Raw genomic sequence first — 23274 nt, 5'->3', positions numbered from 1 at the left:
AATATCATGATAAGAGAATCATTGATCAGCTGCCTCCTGCACACCCCGCACTGGGGACGGAGCCCGCAACCCGGGGCAGGTGCCCTTGACCGCAGTGGAACCTGGGCCCCTTCAGTCTGAGACCGACGCTCTACCCACTGAGCCAAACCGGTTAGAGCTGGGGCAAAATTTTTTTTTTAAATATATTTCATTGATTTTTTACAGAGAGGAAGGGAGAGGGGTAGAGAGTTAGAAACATCGATGAGAGAGAAACATCGATCAGCTGCCTCCTGCACGCCTCCTACTGGGGATGTGCCCGCAACCCAGGTCCATGCCCTTGACTGGAATCGAACCTGGGACCCTTCAGTCCGCAGGCCGACGCTCTATCCACTGAGCCAAACCGGTTTCGGCTGGGACAAAATTTAAATGCCTTTGAACGTGCATAGCTATCTTCTATCTTGTAATATAAGTGTGTGTGTGTGTGTGTGTGTGCGCGCGCGCGTGTGTGTTTTATTGACTCCAGGGAGGAAGGAAATAGGAAAAGAGAAACATCCATGATGAGAGAGAATCACGGATCAGCTGCCTCCTGCAGGCCCCACACTGGGGATCGAGCCTGCCACACGGGCATGTGCCCTGCCCGGGAATCGAACCGTGACCTCCTGGTTCCTAGGTCGGTGCTCAATCACTGCGCCACCCTGTCCAGGCCGGCTTTCTAGAGTTTTAACTGATGACTGAATAACTCCAGAGAGAAACGCAGGCGTGAAATGCCGTGTTGCATAATGTAAACTACCCAACATGTGATGGGGTTAGCAAATTCCAAGACCATTTGCCAAGGGAGAGTTTATTCATTTATTTTTTTAATACATAAACTGTTGCCTTACAAGGGGTAGGCCTTCCCAAGGAACAGCGTGTCTTCGGAGGGGACACAATTCGAATGCTCATTATTCTAATATGAACAGTGATGACACGAAGGAAAACCGTGGACGGCCTCAGGCGAAGGGACCCTGAGCAACACAGGCCATTTGGGATGGATGACGGCATTGGTGCCTTTTCCGACAAGGAGGGTCCTGAACGCACGTCTTTCCTATCGGGGTGTCTTGGGGAAGTGACCCACGTTTCTACCGGCCGTGTTTGGCCAGCATCCAGGCGGATAAGAGTGTGGGTGCCAAGGTCCGCCCTCCGTCGCACCCCCACGGAAGCACCTCTCCTCCTCCCAAGAGTGGCCCTTGGGGGAGTGTTCTCCGGACGCGGGTGACGGGTCAGGTTCCCCTCGGTCTTCAGAGGAGGTGTCCCTGTTAGCTCCACCCCATCACAACGTGGACCACCAGCAGGTAGCACATCGCCACCATGCAGGAGACCACCATCATGGGGAAGCCCAACCTGAAACACAAAGACAGGTGCATTGTGGGACCTGCCGTCTGGTGAGAGCCGCTGGTTCGATGCCCAGTCAGGGCACAGGCCTGGGTTGCGGGCTCCATCCCCAGTAGGGGGAGGGCAGGAGGCAGCCGATCTATGTCTCTCTCTCTCTCTCTTCCCCTCCCCATTCCTCTCTCTCGAAAATAAAATTAAAAATAAATAAATAAAATAGCAGCCTGGCCAGAGATGGCTTATGTGGTTAGAGCATTTTGCTGATACACCAAGGTTGCTGGTCCGATCCCCCGTCAGGGCACCTATAAGAAGCAACCAATGGACGTGGAACAACAAATTTATGTCTCTCTCTCTCTCACCCTTCTTTTCTCTAAAATCAACTTTAAAAAAATAACCACATCCTGGGGTGAGATTTAAAAATAGAATAGAGAGACTATGGCAGAAATTAGCAGAATGTGAAACCACTATCAAAGGCTTTGCTCATTCGGTCTTTTTTAAAAAAAAAGAAAAGAGTTCATTTTCAAACCCACAGACACCTCGAAAATGTTAAAAGAACGGTGAAGTGTCACCCTCTACCTTTGTCTACGGAAAAGGGTTTGCACAGCTCAACATGGCTGTTTGCTCAGAGCTGTGGAGTTTAGCCCACGCCACACACTGGACACTTCACCGCACAAGGAAGGAAAAATGAACCCTATCTCAAATACCCTGTATTCCTTGCACTTAAAGGGTCATCTTGAAACTCAAAGGGGGACAGTTGCTCAGTTGGAGTGTGTGAAGCAAGAACGGCCCAATTCCCCGCGATGGAAATAGAATCGTTTCTTAGGGGGCGAGATCAAAAAGGACTTGCCCGCAGCACTGTCACATGCAAAGTTCTTTCTTCTTTCCCTTCCTTCCCCTGCGGTTTTATTTCCTGGCCCCCCCCCCCCCACAAAAACAGAACCCTAAGATGCTCCCGCCACAAAGCACTTACTATTTTTTAATCCTCACCCGGGGATATTTTTTCCACCGACTTTTAGAGCGAGAGGAAGGGAGAGGGAAAGACAGAGAGAAACATCGATGTGAGAGAAACACGTTGATGGGTTGCCTCCTGCACGCGCCCCGACCAGGGCCTGGGCCGGGGAGGAGCCTGCAACCGAGGTCCGTGCCCTTGACCGGAATCGAACCCGGGACCCTTCGGTCCACAGGCTGATGCTCTATCCGCTGAGCCAAACTGGCTGGGGCTCCTTTTAAAAATATATATACTTTTATTGATTTCAGAGAGAGGAAGAGTGAGGGAGAGAGAGATGGGAACACCCATGATGAGAGAGAATCCGGGCCTGTGCCCTGACCAGGAATGGAACGGTGACCTCCTGGTTCATAGGACGATGCTCAACCACTGAGCCACCCGGCCCGGCCCCTTTGTTCATGGGGTTTTTCTCTGCACTGACTGCAGCTACACAAAGACTCCGTAACTGCTGCAAACATGCCTGCCCCTCGCGCTTAAGAAATGCGCTGCTCTTTTTAAAGAAATAAACAAAAACAAGAACGTGAGACTCTCTCTACACAGACAGAGTTTGGGAAGTACCTGAAAAACTGCATGAAGGAGAAGCCGTATCCATGCTGCTCGGCGATCCCCGCGCAGACCACGTTGGCCGACGCCCCAATCAGCGTCCCGTTGCCTGAAACCAGATTTAATATTAAGGCCGCGGTGGTAGTGTCTGTCCTCTTCCGCCCGGAACGCTGGGGACAGACAATGATGCTGAGAAGTAGGCGGCGGCAGGACAGGGGGAAGGCCAAGCACGAGACGGACGGGCTCCGAGAGAGAAGCCATGGGCTGGGTCCCGGGAGCTGAGTGGGCCGCTGAGGATGGGCTGCTGCGGCCGCCGCTCACACAGGGTCGCCAGGCGCGGGAGCCGAATCAAGGGCACGTAAGACACACCCCTGAGACACGAGCAAAGGCGGAGTCTGGGGTCTTTGTGCTCTACACCCAAGTCATCGATATTCTAAACCGTGAGCGCTTTCTGCTGGGGGGGGGGGGGGGTACCTTCTTCCCACCAAGGGGCCGTTGGATATTGAGCCTCATTCAGGGGCCATACGACCCGATCGACTTAAACATTAGCTTGCTGCCCGGCTGGCGAGGAACCAGGAGGTGATGGTTTGATTCCCGGTCCAGGGCACGGGCCTGGGTTGTGGGCTCGACCCCCAGTAGGAGGCGTGCAGGAGGCGGCCGATCCATGATTCTCTCTCAGCGTGGATGTTTCTCTCTCTCTCTTCCTTCCTCGCTTGAATCAATTAAATAAATATTTTAAAAAACCCAAACGATCTCCACTTCTCAGGCCAGCCGTCGTCCTTTCATGCCCAACGGCGTGAGGAGGGAATGAGAAACCTGCACCGAGGAGGGCTTCTGATTGAAACCGGTCTCTAGCAGGAGCCCTGCGAGCTCAGGGGCAGTGTGGGAGCCCCGTGGGCCAGACGCTGAGCGGGAAAACGCTAACTTCAGCCGAACGGCACGCTGATCCCAGGCCAGGGGCGCAGGAGGCTGCCCGAGTGCCCTTGCTTCCCCTCCGTGGGTCACCGACGCCCGCTCCCAGCGCAGGCCTTACCTCCCAGGCAGGCGCCCAGGGCCAGCGCGTACATGAGGGGCGGCGCCGGCAGGCTGACCTCGGGGTCCTGACTCAGGTTCAGGAGCACGGGGATCTGCGGAGGGAGAGGTCCCCTCGTCACGCCCACGGAGCCCAGGGAGGCGGCCGGCCGCGGCCCACCACCACCGACCTCGGCGCTTCCGGGGAGCAGGAAACCAAAGGGGAGTGTGAACCCCGCAGGCCTTGAGTGGGAGCCCATGGGTTCAGCCTTAGGACCGACGGGCCCCCTTCTCCTCGCTGCCCCCTGGTGGCTGCTGCGGGTTGTTTTTGTTGTTAATTCTCTTAGGAGGGTGTTTTTCCTGTTGATTTTTAGAAAGTGGAAGGGAGGAGGGCGGAGGGAGGAGGAGGAGAGACAGACAGACAGACAGACAGAAACATCGATGTGGGAGAGACACATAGATTACCCACGCTGGGGGCTGGCGACACCCTAACCACTGAGCAGCACCAGCCAGGGCTTGATTTATTTATTATTTGTGAATCCTCACCTGAGGATATTTTTCTATTGGTTTTCAGGGAGAGTGGAAGAGAGAGGGAAAGACAGAGAGAAACATCGATGTGAGAGAGACACATCGATGGGTTGCCTCCTGCGCGCGCCCCGACCAGGGCCCGGGCCGGGGAGGAGCCTGCAACCCAGGCACGTGCCCTCGATTGGAACCGAACCCGGACGACGCTCTGTCCACTAAGCCAAATCGGCCAGGGCTGTTTGATTTTTTAAGAAATAAAATATTACAGATTCAAGTAAGCCGCACAGTCGGCGGTGTCAGAAGGCACCGTGGGAACGGGGCTGGGCCGCCCTGTGGGGGCCTCTCGCACGTGCCCCCCATCTCGGCCGGGTCAGGGGCACACAGACAACCCCAAGGCCTGTCCGTGCCCAGCACCAGAGCCCGAGGCCGGACAACAGCTCCGTGTTCCCAGGGAAGGAAGGAGAAGGCCTTCAACCAGCCTCTGCCTTGGGCGCCTGCTAATTCTCTTCACAGCAAACAGCAGCCCTGGCCAGTGGGCTCAGTGGTTAGAGCACCAGCTCACGCACCAAAGGTCACAGGGGGTGGATTCCAGGTGGGGGGGGGGGGTACTTACCTGGGTTGCAGGTTCGATTCCCAGCCCCAGGCCGGGGAGCGTGCAGGAGGCAACCCACCGAAGCACCTCTCTCACACTGATGTTTCTCCCTCACCCTCCCTCCATTCCACTCTCTCTAAAAATCAGTGGGAAAAGCATCCTTGCGTGAGGATTAACAAAACAAATAAATAAACAGAAGCGAAAGGGAAAAGGTCGCTGTTAGGTCGGAGAGAGCCCAGGATCGGAGAGAGCCCAGGATCGGATACATGCAGACATGTGATGAGACAATGGACTTCCTCTGGAATTTCTCACAGACCTGGGATTTCTCACAGGTCAACGTGCCAGACACAGATGGCTCCTTCTCCCTGAATACCTTGCTGACCCCCCTGCAGCTGAAGCCTCCTCAACTGAATACCTCAGCTCATGTCCCCGCCCCTCACCCAACCGCAGTATAAAAAAAGCGCCCCCCTCCATGTTGGCGTGAATCCACGTGCCCTGTCTTTGGGGGTACGTGGGTCTCCCGGGGACGCAGAATAAACTTTCCTTTCCTTTCTTTTCTGATTCACTGGACTCTATTTCTTGCGCCGCCTCCTGAGCCACCTAACCTAACAGTCGCTGTCCCTGGTGCTCACCCAGGATGCGGGGCCTCGGGCCCTTGGCTCCCAGCCCTCCGCCTGGCTCTGCCGCCTGTGAGCCAAGCCTGCGGGTGCAGCCAGGGACGGATGGACGGGTCAGGGTTCCATGCTGCCTTCCCCGGCAGGAAGGGGGAGCCCACACTGTGTCCAGCTGCACGCCGGGCCTCAGGACGGGGGACTCACCATGGTGGCTGTGAACGGGATGTTGTCGATCAGGGAAGACGCGATGGCCGAGACCCAGACCACCAGGACGATGGCGGCTGCGAGGCGCCGGTCCTCGGGGACCATCTGGAGGGAGAGACGAGAGCGGGGCTGGGCATCACGGCTGCCCGTCAGCCACACGGGCTTGCGTCCTCAGCAGGCGGAAGGGCCCTTGGCGCTGGCGGCCCCTCCTCTGGTTCCCAGGCTGCACACAGCACCGGCCCACGCCACCCCGACCCTGGGGATCGAGCCTGCAGCCCGGGCATGTGCCTTGACTGGGAATCGAACCGTGACCTCCTGGTTCACAGGCTGACCTCCAACCCCTGAGCCACGCCGACCGGCTCAGACAGGTTTCAACCAAAGGCTAATAGCAACGTGACAGGCATCAGTGATCACATACATTTTTAAAAAGCCGCCTTTCATCTCTAGGCAACCCCGGATAGAAGAGGTCCCCGACTGCACTCTTTTTTACATAATTAATGGGACCTATTCTTGCCAGACTTTTTTTTTTTTAATTTTACAAAATGAACGGATCCCTGGCTGGAGCCCCCGTCATATTGCCGCATGGGCTGTACCTTGATCAGCGAAGTGGTCTGTTCGCCGACGTATTCTATCAGGTGCAGGTGCCCCAGCGCCTGGAAGAAACGGACGTCAGTGAGAATCAGTTAAAACGGAGAAAACATGCAGATTTTCAAAAGCCATGTCTCTAGCCCCGGCCGGGGTGGCTCAGTCGGTGGGGCACCGTCCCGTGCACCTAGAGGTCGGGGTTCGATTCCCGGTGGGGGCACAGGCCCGGGTTGGGGGCTCGATCCCCAGTGGGGGGCGTGCAGGAGGCGGCCAGCCCACGATTCTCTCATCATTGATGTTTCTATTTCTCTCTCTCCCTGCCTCCCTGAAATCAATAAAAATATATTTAAGAAAGAAAAGAAAAAGAACACAGCCCAGCCCCACCAGCTCCTGCCCCAGAAAGAGACAAACCCCAGCGAGGCCAGAGAAGGGCCAGCCAGACCCACCAACTTCCCTCGGCCGCCAGCAGAGGGCGCCCTTGGATAAGAATTGGTGCTTGTGGGTTTTTTTTTTTTGTGGTTTTGTTTTGTTGATCCTCACCGGCCGGTATTCTTCCTGAGGATACCTTTTGGCTTTACTTTATCTTTTATTTATTTGCTTTTAAATTCATTGTTGTTGAATGTGTCACATATGTCTCCTTTTCCCTACTGACCACTCCCGGCCACTCCCACCCTGCCCCAGGGTTTTTTTAATTTTTATTTTTTGTTAATCCTCATCAGAGGGTATTTCCCCGTTGATTTTCAGGGAGAATGGAAGAGAGAGGGAAAGACAGAAGCATCCACGTGAGAGAGACACATCGATGGGTCGCCTCCTGCACACGCCCCGACCAGGGCCCGGGCCGGGGAGGAGCCTGCAACCGAGGTCCGTGCCCTTGACCGGAATTGAACCCGGGACCCTCTATCCACTGATTTTTAGAGAGAGTGGAAGGGAGGGTTCAGAGAGAGAGAGAGAGAGAGGAACATCTCACATCGATTGTCTCCCGCACTCGCCTCGACCGGGGCGTGAACCTGCAACCCAGGTACCCGCCCTTGACCAGGAATCAAACCCCTTCGCGCAGGGATGGACGCTCTAACCACTGAGCAAACCAGCCAGGGCAGGACTTGTTTTTTGTGTTTTTTTGTTTTGTTTTAAAGGCAAACCCAATCGCATTAAATTCACCAGAGAAATCGGAAGTCATGTGTACAGAGCTAGCAGGAAAACATCAAGCATCGGAATTTCACACGTCGACTGAGCAAAATTCCTGTCTCCATGAAGCAGGAGAGAACTTCGAGTCCAGACTTCAACCCGAATGAGGCACGCTCCAGCAGGCATTTGAAAACACAGCATTCCGCCCCCCCCCCCCCCGCCCCCCGCCCGTAAAATCAGAAACAGGGCACAGAAATAAACATAATACAGGGGGAAATAAAGAGAGAGAGCTGATCGGCCTTACAAACAAACCTTTTAGAAGTCCAGAGATTTCTCAGGAATGAGGGGAAAGTTACAGGGGGCCCAAGGGACTGTAGATGTAAATGAACATGAAATCAGGGGCACTGAAGAAAGGCATCGAAACAGCCAGGAGAGCCCTGGCGGGGTGGCTCAGCTGGTTGGGGCACCATCCCGTGCACCCAAAGGTTGAGGGTTCGATTCCCTGTCAGGGCACCTGCCCGGGTTGCGGGCTCCATCCCCCGTGCGGGGCGTGCAGGAGGCAGCCGGTCCATGATTCTCTCAGCATTGATGTTTCTATCCCTCTCTCCCTGTCCCTTCCTCTCTGAAATCAATAAAGATGTATATTTAAAAAAAAACAAAAACTCGGTAAAAGGTCATTCTGCAGAAGCCGGGAAGCCTCACCTCCATCAGCACGAAGAGGGCCGCGAAGAACAGCAGCGTCGCCCACTCCACTCGGTGCAGAACGACCTCGAAGTCGTGGATGTCCGCCAGGATCAGCAGCCAGATGGCGCCCAGAATGGCCATCCACCCTGTGAGGCAAACAAGGGGCTTGTGGCCGGAGTCCACCTGCTCACTTGCCCGTCAACGTCTCACCGAGCGATCGCCTTTTTCCTCACGAGGACAACTCACCCTGCAAACTGAACGGGCTTTAAATGTACGGTTTGTGATTTGGGTCATTACATGCCCACGAAACCAACACTACAGTCAAGACAGTGAACCCACGGCCTGGCCGGTGTGGCTCCGTGGTTGAGCTTTGACCTATGAACCAGGAGGTCACGGTTCCCGGGTTGTGGGCTCGATCCCCATTGTGGAGGCAGCCGATCGATGATGCTCTCTCGTTATCAATGTGTCTATCTCTCTCTCTCCCTTCCTCCCTGGAATCAATAATGATGCATTAACATATGCTAATGAGGCTTTTCTTCCTAATCAACCTGACTCCCTTCACTGTGAACAACAAAGATACAGGCTACATCTCCCAGGGCCCTCCGAGAGAAGCTCCTGAATATGAACCAGACCTGCAAACAGAAGATTTCTTTAAAATTAAAATTGGTGATGGTGAGTTTGTTTCTTTTTTATTTTTCTATTAATCCTCCCCCAGGGATATTTCCCCAGTGGTTTTTAGAGAGAGTGGAAGGGAGGGGGAGAGACAGAAAGACAGAAACATCGATGTGAGAGAGACTCATCGACTGGTTCCCTCCCCGATGTGCCCCGACCGAGGCCGGGGGTCCAGCCTGCAACCCACGTGCAGGCCCCTGACCGGAATCGAACCCGAGAGCCTTCAGCCCCGAGGGCCGAGGCCCCATCTGCTGAGCCAAACCAGCCAGGGCGGAAACACAAGATTTAAAAGCAGAGAAGCAGCGAACACCTCAGCCTCACAAAAGAAATGAGGCACCTAATACAGAGTGTTGACGTCCCAGGCTAAACACACGCAGTTTTGTAGCCATCGAGGCTTTAAGCCCCGGCCAGGATGGAACCTGCAACCCAGACACGCCTGTGCATTGGACCGGGAGTCGAACCCGAGACCCTTCGGTCCCTGGGCCGACGCTCTAACCACTGGGAAACCCCAGCCAGGGCTGGGACAAGCGCGAACCCTCCCCTTCCGGCCCGTGGCGTCCAGGGCGACAAAGCCGGGCCGCAGGGGACTCACCCAGGTCCAGGTGAACGGCAGGGACGAATGAGCTGAGGAAGAACATGCAGATCATGAACCCCAACACCATCAGGCACTTGGCCAGCAGGACCCTGTCCGAGATTCTGTGCTGGGAGAGAAGAAAGCCGTCGTCCGATTCCTGCCCTGGGGCCGGCGTGCCCGGGGCCGAATCCCTCGGGATGTCTCCCCAGGATGGAAACGGGGACTTCGTGGACGGAACGTCAGTGGCTGAGCGTCCACCTGCGAACCGGGAGGTCAGGGTCCGATTCCCCGTCGGGGCACACGCCCGGCTGCGGGCTCGAGCCCCACTGAGGGGCGTGCAGGAGGCGGCCGATCCGAGACTCGCTCTCATCACCGATTTGTGGACAAACTACACCTACCACTTCTGGAAAAGGCTTTCCCCGGGGGCTCCTGGGAATCCCTTAGGTCTCAGGTACGACAGGGGCCACAGAGAGAGGGGCCGCTCACTCAGCCGTCCTGTGGGGCGCAGCACAGGGACCCCGGTACCTTTTTCTGCAGCTCCTGGATGTTGGTCTCCCAGTTCTTATCCTCCTGTGAGATTTGTCTGAAATGGAAGAAGGAGACACCTCAGCTTCCTGGCGATGCTGTGGGGGCCTGGCGTGCAGGGCGCCGTCCTGGGGGTCACGAGGCCCGGTGAGGCCAGGTCACGAGGCCCAGGGGAGGCGGCCGGGGACGCCGGGTTTGTGGATTGGGAAAGACGTTCGCTTTGTTTCCGAAGAAAAACAGCCCACAAGACGATGGGGACGCGTGATGGACCGTGTGCGTGTGCGAGCATGTGCACGAGTGAGCGCGAGGCTCGTCAGGACACGGCCCAAATGTGAACAGGGGAGGACGGTCGCTGAGCCATCCTGTGTTCCTCCCTCACTTGTTTTCTGCATTTGTTTCTTTTCCCCCCAAAATGAGGATGTGACATAATTACAACTCGGCCAACAAAAGGACAAAACACTAAAAGAAACGCCACTCGCTCTGGGGGCGATTTCGATTCCCTGGAAATCGACGTCAAAAGACTTCCTCCCACGCCGGGCTGGTGTGGCTCAGTGGTTCGGTTCCCGGCCAGGGCACCTGCCTGGGTTGCGGGCTTGATCCCCGGAAGGGGGCGTGCAGGAGGCGGCCGACCCATGATTCTCTCTCCTCCTGGACATTTCTCTCTCTTTCTCCCCTCTCCCTTCCTCTTTCTGAAATCAGTAAAAAAATGTGTGTACATATCTATGTTTCTAAAAGGGCAGAAAATGAACTGAGTATGATCAGCTATCCTTGGGGCTCCCTGAGTCAGTCACAGGTAAAATACAGCGTTCGGTCAGCTTGTCACGTTCACTCTTTGCGAGTCTTGCTGTGCCGCGCGTGGGACGTGTGGCCGTGGGACGGGGTGGCCGGGAGGTGCCTTCCGTGCCCCTGCACCCTTTCCTCGCCGTGTGACCCCGGGCAAGTCACTCACTCTCTGAGCCTGGGTTTTCTCCTCCTAACCAGGGCTCAGCAGAGCTCAGCGAAGGCGGAGACCACCACACACCACGAGGGCGAGCACAGGGTGCCGCATGCAGGGTGCTCCCCTCTGGTCCCGTGGGGCCGCCCTGTCCCTCACTCGGTCGGCACACAGTGGGACGCCTGGGCACGACTCGGTGCTGGCGGAGAGGTGGCCGATGCCATCCCACCCCCGGAACAACCGGGAACAAGGACGACCGGCGTGGAGGCCGAGTGGACCCGGCACAGCCCAGCCCGGCACAGCCCAGCCCGGTACCTGTGGAAGGTGTGCAGCCGCCGGGCCAGCAGCCGCTCCAGCGCCAGCACCTTCCCCAGAAGCAGGCCGCGCACCGCCGTCTCCTCCCGGCTGGCCGGGCTGATGCGCTGGGCCGTCAGGCGCCACACGTGGATTTCGTGCTTCAGTTCTGCGGGGAGAGGAAGCCAAGGCCGGAGTCTCCTGAAGCCTCGGGGGCCGGCAGACACCTGCTTCCCTCTCCGCCGCCCAGAACAAGACACACGGTCCCTCCCAGCCGCGCCCGGGGATGCACAGATAGAACCTGGCCCACACCACCGGCGCCTCCCAGCACCGCGTGACTGTCACGGACGCGGGGACACAGCTGACTTTTAAAAGTTACCGTGGGTGCAAAGCAATGTCACTTCTTTTTTAAAAAGGTATTTTTACTGGTTTCAGGGAGGAAGGGAAAGGGAGGGAGAGAGAGAGGGAGCGAGGGAGAGAGAGAGAGAGAGAGAGAAACATGGATGTGACAGAGACACATCAATTGGCATCCATGGGTGGCCTCCCGCACGCACCCCGACTGGGGCCGGGGATCAAACCTGCAACCCAGGATCATGCTCTTGACCGGGAATCGGGTGCTCGAGCCACTGGGCACAGCAGCCTTCCTCTGGCAGCTTCTCCGGGGGAACAAGACCACCCGGGGGTGCGCGGGTCTAAGTGACCAGGGGCTGGCACTCACCCACAATCTCACTGGGCTCCTTATTGTACAGCTTCCTGTTCCAGTAGAGGAGCCGGAGGAGCGGGAAGGAGAAGAGCAGGACGAAGCAGATCCCCACGAACATGTGGGCCGTGAACCCCGCGAAGTCCAGGCCCTGGGGACGGACAGGGAGACTCACGGACGGGCCTCCCACCACAACCACACCGCCCCCGAGCCCCACGGGGAAACGGCAGTCCCCAGGCCTGTCACCGACAGCACATAAACAGATGCTGTCAGCCAAGCCTTTCCTTAAAAATGCAGCAGAAGCAGCCCGGCCGAGCGTCGACCTATGAACCAGGAGGTCAGGGTTCGATTCCCCACGGAGGGCACAGGCCCGGGTTGTGAGCTCGGTTCCCAGGGTGAGGCGTGGAGGAGGCAGCCGATCCATGACTCTCTCTCATCACTGATGTTTCTCTCTCTCTCCCTCTCCCTTCCTCTCTGAAATCAATGAAAACTTATTGTTTTAAAATGCGTCGGAGCGAGAATGAATTCAGACCACTCAGCTCTACGCAGGAAGGCCAGTCCCCCAGCCTCCCCCTCACGGGCGGGCCAACAGCACGTCATGTGCAGGGAGGACATGGGCAGGGGGTCTCCTACAGGCCCCCATGCTGAGCAGTATGCGAGTGGGCAAGGAGGCGGGTCTCGGCTTCGCAGGGACCGCCCCGGGGCCTGGCACGCACCATCTTCCTCAGCTCCTGGTTGGACACGATCATGACGTTGGGCGGGTCCCCGATGGCGGTGGCGGCGCCCCCGATGTTGGTGAAGATCACTTCCGCGATCAGGACTTGCCGGGGGTCCAGGTTGAGCACCTCGCACAGCCTGCCACAAGCAGAGAAACGTGGCTCCGTGGCTGAGCGTCGACCGGTGGACAGGAGGTCACGGCTCCATTCCCGGCAGGACCCCCCCCCGGGTGGCGGGCCCCATCCCCCGTGGGGGACGTGCAGGAGGCAGCCGATCCAAGGCTCTCTATTATTGGTGTTTCTCTCTCCCTCTCCCTCTCCCCTCCTCTATGAAATCTATAAATATATAAGACCTAAAAAACCCCACACACAAATAGAGGAAAGTGGGAAAGGCCTATGTGCAACCTAAATGTTTTTAGAGCTTGTACAAGGGAAGTGTGTACACACACACGCACGCACACGCACATACACATGCACACATCTGCACGCACAAACACACACACGCACATACAGGAAAGGCAACAACACATGGGCCCTGGTCAGGCGTGTGCAGGAGGCAACCAATCGATGTGTCTCTCTCACATCGGTGTTTCTCTGTCTCTCCCGCCTTCCACTCTCCCTAAAAATCAGTGGAAAAATACCCTCAGGTGAGGATTAGCATCAACAAAATTTTAGCCAAAGTGTCGGACACACGGCGCCTCTGAACACAGCAGCCCAGGACATGGCCTCTTCTCAGACGCCAGCACCCTAACACCCCTGCCCTTGGACGACGCCCTCTGACCTCAGAGGAGGAACTCGCGCTCCACGGCACAGAGAAGCGGGGTCTTCCAGGCTGACAGGAGGGGCCCTCCCTCCTCCCAGCTCAGAGCCCCGCGGCACGGGCCGCTCCGCACGCCCACCTGATGGTCACGGGCGTGAAGAGGAGCGAGGTGGTGACGTTGTCCAGGAAGGCGGAGAGGACGGCGGCGAAGAGGCACAACATGATGATCATGGCCCACACCCTCCCCCGGGACAGTCGGTAGGCCTGGGACACAGCAGACGGGGTCAGCGGGCGGAAGGCGGCACAACTTTCCCCGAGGGGCTCTGAGCACCAGGGGTCGGAGTGCACAACGCTCGGTGGGCCAGGAGCCGGACCCACAGCCCGGCCGGTGTGGCCGGGGCTGAGCATCGCCTGGGCACCAAAAGGTCGCCGGTTCGATTCCCCGTGGGGTACACGCCCGGGTTGCGGGCTTGACCCTTACCGGGGGACGTGCAGGAGGCAGTTGCTCTCTCTCTCTCCGTCTCCCTTCCTCTTTGAAATCCCAACAGAGCCACATCGGCCAGGGCTTGAAATCAATAAAAATATATTTAAAAAAATAAAATCAATACGCATATCCTCAGGTGAGGATTAAAAACTGCAAACGGTGCTCAAAGCCGGCAAACATCCCTCTCCCTGTCCCTTCCTCTCTGAAAGCAACAAAAATCTAAAATAAGTCAATAAAATAGTAGCGTTATTTATTACGTATGTAATGGTAGGAAATAATTAAAACCAATGAATACATACCTAGCTATTCCTTGCTACCTCGCACTTACCTTGACAGCACAGTAATCAAAGAATCCGGTTTCTGAAAATATGGCTACTAGGATCATCTGCGGGGAGAGGAGAAGGGGGACGAGGCATCAGAGGGGCTGGGCACGTCCGCCCTCGGCAGCCGCCCGTCACCGCGCTGCGGCCGTGCTGAGCCGGCCCTGTGTGGAGCCCTCGCTGGAGGCCAGCACCTGCGTTTGGTCCAGGGCATGCGCCCCAAGTACATGGTCACCCCCCCCACCCCCAAACCTTCACAGTAAACACAGCTGCTCTTACTGCTCCAGGGACCTGGGGGCAGAGACGGGAGGTGACACTCCCACAAACTAGAAGCCGGAGGCAAAGGGCCCTGATGCGGCCTGAGCAACGCCACCGGCTCGGTGCTGACGGGGCCGCACTCCGTTCCCTCGGATAAAGAGCTTCTGTCACCCACGGGCCAAGGCGTGCAGATAGGAGCAGGTGCAGGGCACGCTCACCCTCTGGGCTGTGTGTGAGCCCAGGTCGCTATTCAATGTGTTTCTTCCTATTGACGACGCTGAGCTGGTGGGAATACGCACCCTCGGTGACCCCAAAAGGCAACCTGGCGCCTGGCCCTTGACCCCAGCGGTCTGAGCTGAACCCTGACCTCTGACCAGAGAATAACCTCTGAGCACATCTGAAGGCGTGACGCCCGGTCTTAGGACTTATACTTGGTCTGTGACACGGGTTTGCTCCTGACACCCTTTATCTCCCAGGGGAGCACGTAGGTGCTGCTACTGATCTGCTCCTGCCGCCGAGGCCCTGGAGGCTGGTCGTGTTTCTTTGCTACAAGAAGGACCGGCAGCGGCAGCGGCAGCGGCGGGGACAGCCCGTCCTGGAGGGCGCGCCGGGGCCCGGATTACCATGCCGAACAGCAGGGCCAGCGTCTCGAAGTCGATCCACTCCACCACGTGGGTGAGGCTGGGTCTCTGCGAGGAAGCAGAAAGCCGCCTGTCAGTCCCGGGGGTGCCGGGGCTCCTGCAGGCACCCTGCCTCTACCAGGCGCCCCGCCTGCGCCAGAGCCAGAGCCAGAGCCAGAGCCAGACTCCGCGCGTCCGTCCGCGGGCCTCGGAGCACATCGCGCTGAGAACCGGGGCGACCGCGCATCCCAACCTCAGGCCTTTGCACTGAGTCACAAGAAAAGCACATTTCTCTTCTTAAAAGGTTTGTTTTAGCGATGGAGACAAATACAGGAAATGAGAGAGAGAGAGAGAAACGGAGAACACTCCTCAGAGCCATGAGGTCTGTTCGTTCTGCCCTGGCCGGCGTGGCTCAGTGGTTAGAGCGCCGGCCCGCACACCTCAGTGTCGCAGGTTCGATCCCCAGTTCAGGGCACGTACCTGGGTTGCAGGCTCCACCCCCAGTCCTGGTGGGGGCACATGCAGGAGGCACCCAATCGGCGTGTCTCTCTCACATCGATCCCCCCCGCCCCTCCCTCTCTCCTTCCCTCCTTTCTACTCTCTCTAAAAGTTAATGGAAAAAAGTCTCCTCAGTGGGATTAACAACAAAAAGTTTGTTTGTTCCTGGAGGGGCAAGTGGGAACAGTATATAAGACAGTGGGAACCAGGAGCTGAGCCCAATCCCTGAGCCGTCCCTGGATCGGGTGTTCTACGCCCTCGATGGGAAATGCCCCCACTTACGTCCCCCGTCACAGCCAGAGCCGCCAGCGCCGCCAGGGAGCCCAGCATGGCTGCCAGTGTCCTGTGGACGATCTGGAGAGAGACGCAGGACATGACTGGCGTCCAGTCCACGGGGGGTGGGGGAGGGTTTAAAACACATAAAAGCCTGCGTTGGCATCAGTCTGGGCCGGCCTGGCCATCCTATACCACATCCGTGAGCATGATGAATGCATCGGGGGTCCTCCCGTCCCACAAACCGGGCACCCCAACAGCACACACGGCCACCCTCGCGCCTCCCCTGACGAAGCTGCTTTTCTTTCCTGAGGAACGAGGTGACCCGCAAGCAGAAGCAGGAGGCTGGATACATAAAGTAGCTTCTCCCAGGAAGCCTGCAGGGCCCAAACTATGTAATTTCCAAAGGCTTCAAAAGTATACAAAAAAAAAAAAAAAAGAGAGAGAGAGATGACAAACCCTAGCATAGCAGAGAAGTCTTTTCAAAAATAAATTGGCCTCGGACTGCATTTTTGAAATTCCTCGTGACTGTAACAGATTAGAGCATGTCGAATTTATTAAATGCCGACGTTCCGAACGGCATCCAGAGAAACAGGAGAGAGACCCAGAAAGAACTCAGCGGACACCCCTGGAAGCTGCTGAGGCAATAACTCGTTACCACGAAAATCAATAATTAAGGAAAAATCATTTATCTTGTGTTTCTGGCCCAAACTGTGTTTCACATCAGCAATGGTGCCCAGTGGATAGTAAAACCATCAGGAGCCCAGCCGGCCTGGCTCAGGGTTGAGCGTCGACCTGTGAACCAGGAGGTCACGGTTCCATTCCCGGTCAGGGCACAGGCCCGGGTTGTGGGCCCCATCCCCAGTAGGGGGCGTGCAGGAGGCAGCCGATCCATGATTCTCTCTCTTCACTGTTTCTCTCTCTCGCTCCCTCTTCCTCTCTGACATCAATAAAGGCACTGACATGTGGGTGAGTCTGGGACAGGCGCGAGGGTTACCTCGAATATGATCAGCACATAGACCCCCGAGAGGATGGCGGCGGCCGCGGTCACCTGGGCTTCCACGCTGGCACGGAGGTGCTGGTGCGCCAGCAGCAGGGGCACCGCCCGGGGCTGCTGCAGGGCCGCGCGGACGCTGATGGAAACCCCGTCCCTGCAGACGGAGCGCCGGTGCTCAGAGCATCTTACTGGCTGTCGGCAAAGCCCCTCCCGTCCCTCCTTCCCACGCCAGCCCCCCACGGCCGTCACCGGAGGCCCACCTGCTCGGAACCTCGAAGGTCCTGCTCACCACCACGTGCTCGCTGCGTCGCGGGTTTAAGAACACCGTCCAGTTGTGCGTGACCTTGAAAGTCCAAGAGTGACGCCGTGGTAAGGCTTTGACCTTGACCAGCACCGGGACCCGGGGCCGTGCTGTGTGGGTGCTGGTTTAGAATCAGAAAAGGGGAAAGAGGGAACCTGAGAGTCCCCCCGCCCCCCAACACGAGCAGCCCAGCCCACGGGGAGCTGGAAATGCCCACTTCGGAGGCCTCTGCGTGGTTTTTAAAAATATGTTTTTATTAATTTTTTTAGAGAGAGAGGGAGAGGGAGAGAGAGAGAAACATCAATGAGAGAGAAACATCATCGATCGGCTGCCTCCTGCACACCCCACACTGGGGATCGAGCCTGCAACCCGGGCATGTGCCCTGATGGGGAATCGAACTGTGACCCCCTGGTTCATGGGTCCATGTTCAACCCCTGAGCCATGCCGGCCGAGCCTGGAGGCCTCTGTCTTAGTGGGCAACATAGAAGAAACACTTGCCTAAAAGGGCTACCCGTTTGCCCTGACCGAAGGGTCATGGGTTCGATTTCCGGTCATAGGCACGTACCTGGGTAGTAGGCTCGATCCCTGGCCCTGGTCAGAAGAGGAGGCAACCCATCGATGTTTCTCTCTCTCTTTCTTCCTTCCTCTCTCTCTAAAAATCAATAGAAAAATATTAGAGGCCCAGTGCACAAACTTGTGCATGGGTGGGGTTCCTCGGCCTGGCCAGTGATTGGGGCCATCAGGCCATCTTGCCTGGACCCAACTGGGGACCGATGGGGGCCGGCTGGCCGGCCAGGGAGGGACTGAGGGAAGGCTCCAGGGCATGACCAGCCCTCCTGCCCAGTCCCAATCGGCCAGTCACCAGCAGCAAGCTAACCTACTGGTTGGAGCATCTGCCCCCTGGTGGTCAGTGCACGTCATAGCGACCGGTCGAGCGGTCGACCGGACGGTCAGACACTTAGCATCTTACACTTTCATTATATAGGATTCTCCGGTGAGGATTAACAACAATGAAAACGTGCTTCCTAGCTTGATTTTACTGAAATGGCAAGATTTTGGTAATTGACGTAGAGAAAAGGGAGAAAAAGAGAATTTCAGAGACAGAGCAAAAGGCGAGGGCTCGCCGGATAATGGCCCCACTGCCTCCTGGCTCCCCATCCGGTCCGTCAGGAGGAAAGTCGGTTTATAAAGCCCTGGGGTGAGTGTTCACAATTCCTTCCAAACAACTTAGAAGCTGGACCTGCTGGGGCCGCCGCCTGGAGCCAGGAGCGCCGGCCTGCGTCACCTCCACCACCACACGCTCTTCTCTTCCCGGACGACTCGGGCCGCTGGCCACCAGGGCCCCCGCCAGGTCCACCCGGAGCAGCGTGGAGTCGGACCGGCTGCTGAGGTTGGCAGCTGGGGGGACGTTAAGGTGAGCACGGAGCAAGGAGAGGCCTGGAGTCCACCCCCTTCTCCAGCCCCGGGGGGAGGAGAGCCACACCCAGATGGAGAGAGGCTACCATGGCAACCACAAACAGCGAAACTGCCCACCTCTGACCAGATGCACACAAACCCCTCCAAACACTCATCTCCAAGCGTTCCCTCAGGACTACGGACCAGTGTCCGTGTCCCTCCAAAAATCCACGTCCAAGGCCTGGCTGTGTAGAGATGGGGGGCGAGTCTCTAAGGGAGCCACTGAGGCCAGCAGTGAGGCCCTGACCTGCCAGGAATAGTGTCCTTATAACGGGCGATGCCGGCCCTAACTGGCGTGGCTCGGTGGTTGAGCATCGATCGAGGAACCAGGAGGTCAGGGTTCGATTCCCAATCGGGGCACATGCCGGGTTGCGGGCTCGATCCCCAGTGGGGGGTGTGCAGGAGGCAGCCGATCCACGATTCTCCCTCATCATGGATGTTTCTATATCTCTCTCCCTCTTCCCTTCCTCTCTGAAATCAATAAAAAATATTTTTTTTTAAAAAAAGAGAGATACCAGCCCTGGCCGAGTAGCTCAGCTGGTTAGAGCAGCATCCTGACACACGAAGGTTGTGGGTTCGATCCCCGGTCAGGGCACACACAAGAACCAACGAATGAATGCATCAATAAGAGGTAAACAGACTGATGCTCGTTTCTCTCTCTCTCCCTCCCTCCCTTCCTCTCTCTAAAATCAAGCAATAAAAAATGTTTTCAAAAGAGAGAGAGAAACATCAGAGAGCTTTCTCTCACTCCACACAGAGCACCAAGACACACCTGGGAGGACGCAACAGGAAGGCGGCGGCCTGCAAGCCAGGAAGAGAGACCTCACCAGGCACCAGATCCGCCCGCAAGACCTTGGCCTTGAACTTCCAGCCCCCAGAGCTGAGAAACGGTGTTGAATCCACACCGTCAGCCGCAGCTGACGCACACACTCGAACATCTATCCTACACACACGTCTGCTTTTTCACGACCAGCCAGGCCGCCTGCCAGGGACCCAGAGAACACACCACGGGAAGAAACCAAGCCGTCGCCAAGAAACCAAGCCGTCGCCAGACCCAGGACCGGAACCCAGGCACCTGAAAGCGGCACCCGCCTCGCGTGGGGATCCTCGCCGCCACCCGCCCACCGCGGGCTCTCACAGCTCCCTCCCCTTCTGTGCCGAGGCCTCGTCCTTCACTCAGCGCCCTTGGCCTGTGCGGTGACCTTGGAACTGGGCTTGGGCGCCTCTCTGCCCTGTGACTCTCAGCCTCAGACACCGTCCACCTCCCGCCCGCACCGTTTTCGGTTCAGATACAGTAGCTTTCCAGCGGCGACACGGCCAGCAGCTGCCAGAGCGTCCCTTCGTCGGGATACAGGCTGAACGAGACCTGCAGGACCAGAAGCACTTCAGGAGGGCTTGTGGGTAAGCGCGACACGGCTCACAGAGGATGGGTCACCACTGAAAATAGGGGGAGGAGCCCTGGCCAGTGTGGCTCAGTGGCTAGAGCATCGTCCTACGGACCAAAGGGTCCCGGGTTCGATTCTGGTCAAGGGCATGTGTCTCGGCTGCAGGCTCCTCCCCGGCCCGGGCCCTGGTTCAGGGCTCGTGCAGGAGGCAACCTATCGATGTGTTTCTCTCACATCGATGTTTCTCTGTCTCTCCCTCTCCCTTCCACTCCCCCTAGAAATCAATGGGAAAATATCCTCGGGGGAGGATTAAAAGAGAAAAATAAAAAGATAATAGGGGGTGAGTGACAGCTGGGGGGCCCCTGGAGGGAGTGGGGAGACCAGGGGCAGCCAGTTGCCTTCTATGGAGCAAAGCCAGGTCGCTGTGACGTGGGTCCAGGACAGAGGAGCTCTGCCAGCCCCCGCCCCCGCCCCAGGCCCCGCCTCCACAGAAGCGTGTGAGCCCACACCTCGGGCGCCCGCTCCCCAGCACCCCCGGGCGTGAGACTCACCGAGCACATCACCACGAAGACGAAGAGGCCCATGACTTTCAGCCGCCGCGCACAGCGCCTACGGGAGAAAAGCCGGGTCTGCGTCACACACGGGCAGTCCCGTCTGCCTGTGCCCAGGCTCGCCAAACCTCACACGCCTCCGGGAGGCCCTGGGGACCCCGTCTCAGACCTCGTGTCTGGATTCTCTCTGTGACACGGTAGGAGGGGCCACACGCCCGCCTGTCACCTCCGGCCCAGGGATGATTAGCCAATCATCTGTCAGGCCCGGGAGAGGCCGGAGGCCAGTCAGCACAAAGAAGCTACACGTGCCCGGCCGGCGTGGCTCTGTGGTTGAGCCTATGAACCAGGAGGTCAGGGTTCGATTCCTGTGAGGGCACAGGCCCGGGTTGCAGACTCCATCCCCAGTGTGGGGTGTGCAGGGGGCAGCCGATCCATGATTCTCTCTCTCTCCCTTCCTCTCTGAAATCAATAAAAATATTTAAAAATATATTTTAAAAAGCTTCAGCAGAGACTGGCCCCCGATACAGAGAAACGGTGGCACTTGCTGAGTGGGGCCTTCTCACCGACCCGGGAGCTTCCCCGCAGCCCACGTGGGTGGAGGCCACAGGACGCCGTGGAATGAGGCGGGACCACCAGGCGACGGGGAGACAGCCGCACAGACGGGCTTGGCCCTGCGGGTCCCTCAGCTGCTGCAGATCCCAAATGGGGACCCGGGGTCCTGACCCGAGCCCCTGCCCGTCCCCGAGATGCCGCTTTCCGACACTCGGGTCTCAACAGGGCCCTTCCTTCCGATCCATGTCCACAGGGGAGCCCAAGCGACAAAGCAGCGACCGTGGTCCCGTGCCACCCGACACGTCCTCCTGGGAGCCTGAAAACCCCGCCCCTCCCCTTCACCTGCCGGGTGGGCGGGGCGTCGGGAGCGCGAGACCCCCAGCCCCGTCCCAGGCCAGTGGGCCGCGCTGGGGGACCGTCACCCTGGACCACACGGGGCCCCGGGACCTCCTACCTCAGCTTGGAGAGGCGGAACGGGACGGGAGCCCCTTCCAGGAGGTCCCCCCTGTCCGAGGAGGCGGATCTGGAGGACCCGGCCGCCTCACTGCCCAGCAGCGACGTGCCCTCCCACTCGGCCGAGCTGAGGTCCCAGGACTCCGCCGTGATGAGCTCCGCGTGGCAGACGGGCAGGCACCGCGCCCTGGAAAGCAACATGGGGGTTATTTTCATGTGACAAGTCTGTCTCCAACACAGGACCACATCTCACGCTGGCATGGGACACGCGGACTCCATCCCGGCTTCGAAAACGAGGACAGATGTCGAGGGGCTGGGCCTGGCCCTACGGATGACATCACAGAACAACTGGGTCCAGGGGAGTCTGAATCCACTCGGATCTTCAAAACGCACTGTGGGCCTTCGAGAAACATCAGCCAGCCCGGCCGGCGTGGCTCAGGGGGTGAGCATCGACCTAGGAACCAGGAGGTCAGGGTTCGATTCCCGGTCAGGGCCCAGGCCCGGGTTGTGGGCTTGATCCCCAGTGTGGGGCGTGCAGGAGCGGCTGATCCATGATTCTCTCTCCTCGTGGATGTTTTTCTCTCTCCCTCTCCCTTCCTCTCTGACATCGATAAAAATATATTAAAAACAAACAAACACCATGGCCCTGGAGCTGACAGTAAGGGGCAGAGAGCCTGGCCCCTGATGCGTCAGAGACAAGTTCCTTTCCCCGGAAGAAGGCCTCCCCCTGAGACCTGGGCGATGCTCAGAGAGGCCTCCGCTCAGTGGAAGGGGGTACTCACCCCCGCTCCTGGGACGGGCCCCCCAGCAGAGGCGTGCTTTCTGTGCAGCAGGCTTCTCGGGGCCCGGAGCTGCAGAACCCGGGGAAAGGCAAGTGAGACCTGAAAGACACACAGAGCAGCACAAGCGACAGGTGCCGCCCCCGCCAGCAGGGGGCGCCCTCGAGACACAAGAGAGTGAGGGGCAGGGATAAAAGTCTCCCGTGAGGGTCTACATTCAGTCTCTGCAGAAAAAAGCTGGCCCTAGCCGGTCTGAGCGTCGGACTGTGGACTGGAGAGTCCCGGGTTCGATTCCAGTCAAGGGCACATGCCCGGGTTGCAGGCTCGATCCCTAGTAGGGGGCGTGCAGAAGGCAGCTGATCAGTGATTCTCTCCCATCATGGATGTTTCTCTCTCTCTCTCACTTCTACTCTAAAATAAATAAAATAATGTTAAAAAAAAAAAAGCTGGAGTTCTGTCTGGCCGGTGTGGCCCAGTGGTTCAGGAAGAGAGCGAGAGAAACATCCATGATCAGAGAGAATCATCCGTCGGCCGCCTCCTGCACCCCCCACAGTGGGGACGGAGCTGGAAACCCGGGCATGTGCCCTGACCGGGAATCGAACCGTGAGCTCCTGGTTCCTTGTGGGTCGATGCTCAACCACTGAGCCACACCGGCCGGGCGCTGAAACCATTTTAAACTCACCTCTGCTCCGTGAGGAAGGAACCAAAATCCTGGTCCACAGGAGCCCAGCAGCTCTGCCCGGCCGCCTGCTGGGGGTAGGGGCCCTCGGGGTCTGACCCCCTGACTCCCAGCTGTGGCCGGCGGCTGATGGCGGCGAGTCCCAGCCCAGCACGCGGGGAAGCGGACGTCTGATGGAGCTCCACCTCCAGCTTGCCGGAGCTCAGCCGGCCACCTTCCTTCTCCAGATGCATGGTCTGCCGCCGCCGCCCGCTCACT

General features: G+C 58.0%; 1 protein-coding gene across 2 annotated transcripts; it reads right to left on the bottom strand.

Annotated features, from left to right (window-relative positions):
• Positions 1 to 832: 832 nt before the first annotated feature.
• On the bottom strand, positions 833 to 23249 carry OCA2 (OCA2 melanosomal transmembrane protein). 2 transcript variants are annotated; one of them, XM_070400405.1, is made up of 23 exons: positions 23020 to 23249; positions 22341 to 22439; positions 21560 to 21745; positions 20554 to 20611; positions 19911 to 19983; positions 18403 to 18560; positions 17122 to 17204; positions 16862 to 17015; positions 15874 to 15945; positions 15097 to 15162; positions 14224 to 14280; positions 13551 to 13675; positions 12652 to 12790; positions 11954 to 12086; positions 11257 to 11404; positions 10008 to 10065; positions 9501 to 9609; positions 8255 to 8382; positions 6436 to 6495; positions 5843 to 5947; positions 3930 to 4023; positions 2912 to 3005; positions 833 to 1359 (listed from the first exon to the last, which is right to left on the bottom strand). In XM_070400405.1, the coding sequence occupies exons 1-23, from the start codon at positions 23247 to 23249 to the stop codon at positions 1275 to 1277; spliced, it is 2514 nt and encodes an 837-aa protein (XP_070256506.1). In that variant the 3' UTR covers positions 833 to 1274. The 2 variants fall into 2 exon arrangements, with proteins under 2 accessions (XP_070256506.1, XP_070256508.1); XM_070400407.1 differs by lacking the exon at positions 15874 to 15945.
• Between the last annotated feature and the right edge of the window lie 25 nt (positions 23250 to 23274).

This window comes from Myotis yumanensis, unplaced genomic scaffold (assembly GCF_028538775.1).
Source record: "Myotis yumanensis isolate MYYU_CA2020_CCGP unplaced genomic scaffold, mMyoYum1.0.hap1 SCAF_20, whole genome shotgun sequence".
In the NCBI taxonomy this organism is placed as follows: domain Eukaryota; kingdom Metazoa; phylum Chordata; class Mammalia; order Chiroptera; family Vespertilionidae; genus Myotis; species Myotis yumanensis.
This window is presented reverse-complemented; position numbering and strand designations above follow the sequence as displayed.

Coding starts and splice junctions, on each gene's coding strand:
- OCA2 (XM_070400405.1), bottom strand. CDS start 23,249: ATGCATCTGGAGAAGGAAGGTGGCCGGCTGAGCTCCGGCAAGCTGGAG. Junction 19,984..20,553: donor TCTTCGTGGTGATGTGCTCG/GTGAGTCTCACG, acceptor CTGGTCCTGCAG/GTCTCGTTCAGCCTGTATCC. Junction 3,006..3,929: donor CCTGGGCGCCTGCCTGGGAG/GTAAGGCCTGCG, acceptor ATCTGGTTTCAG/GCAACGGGACGCTGATTGGG.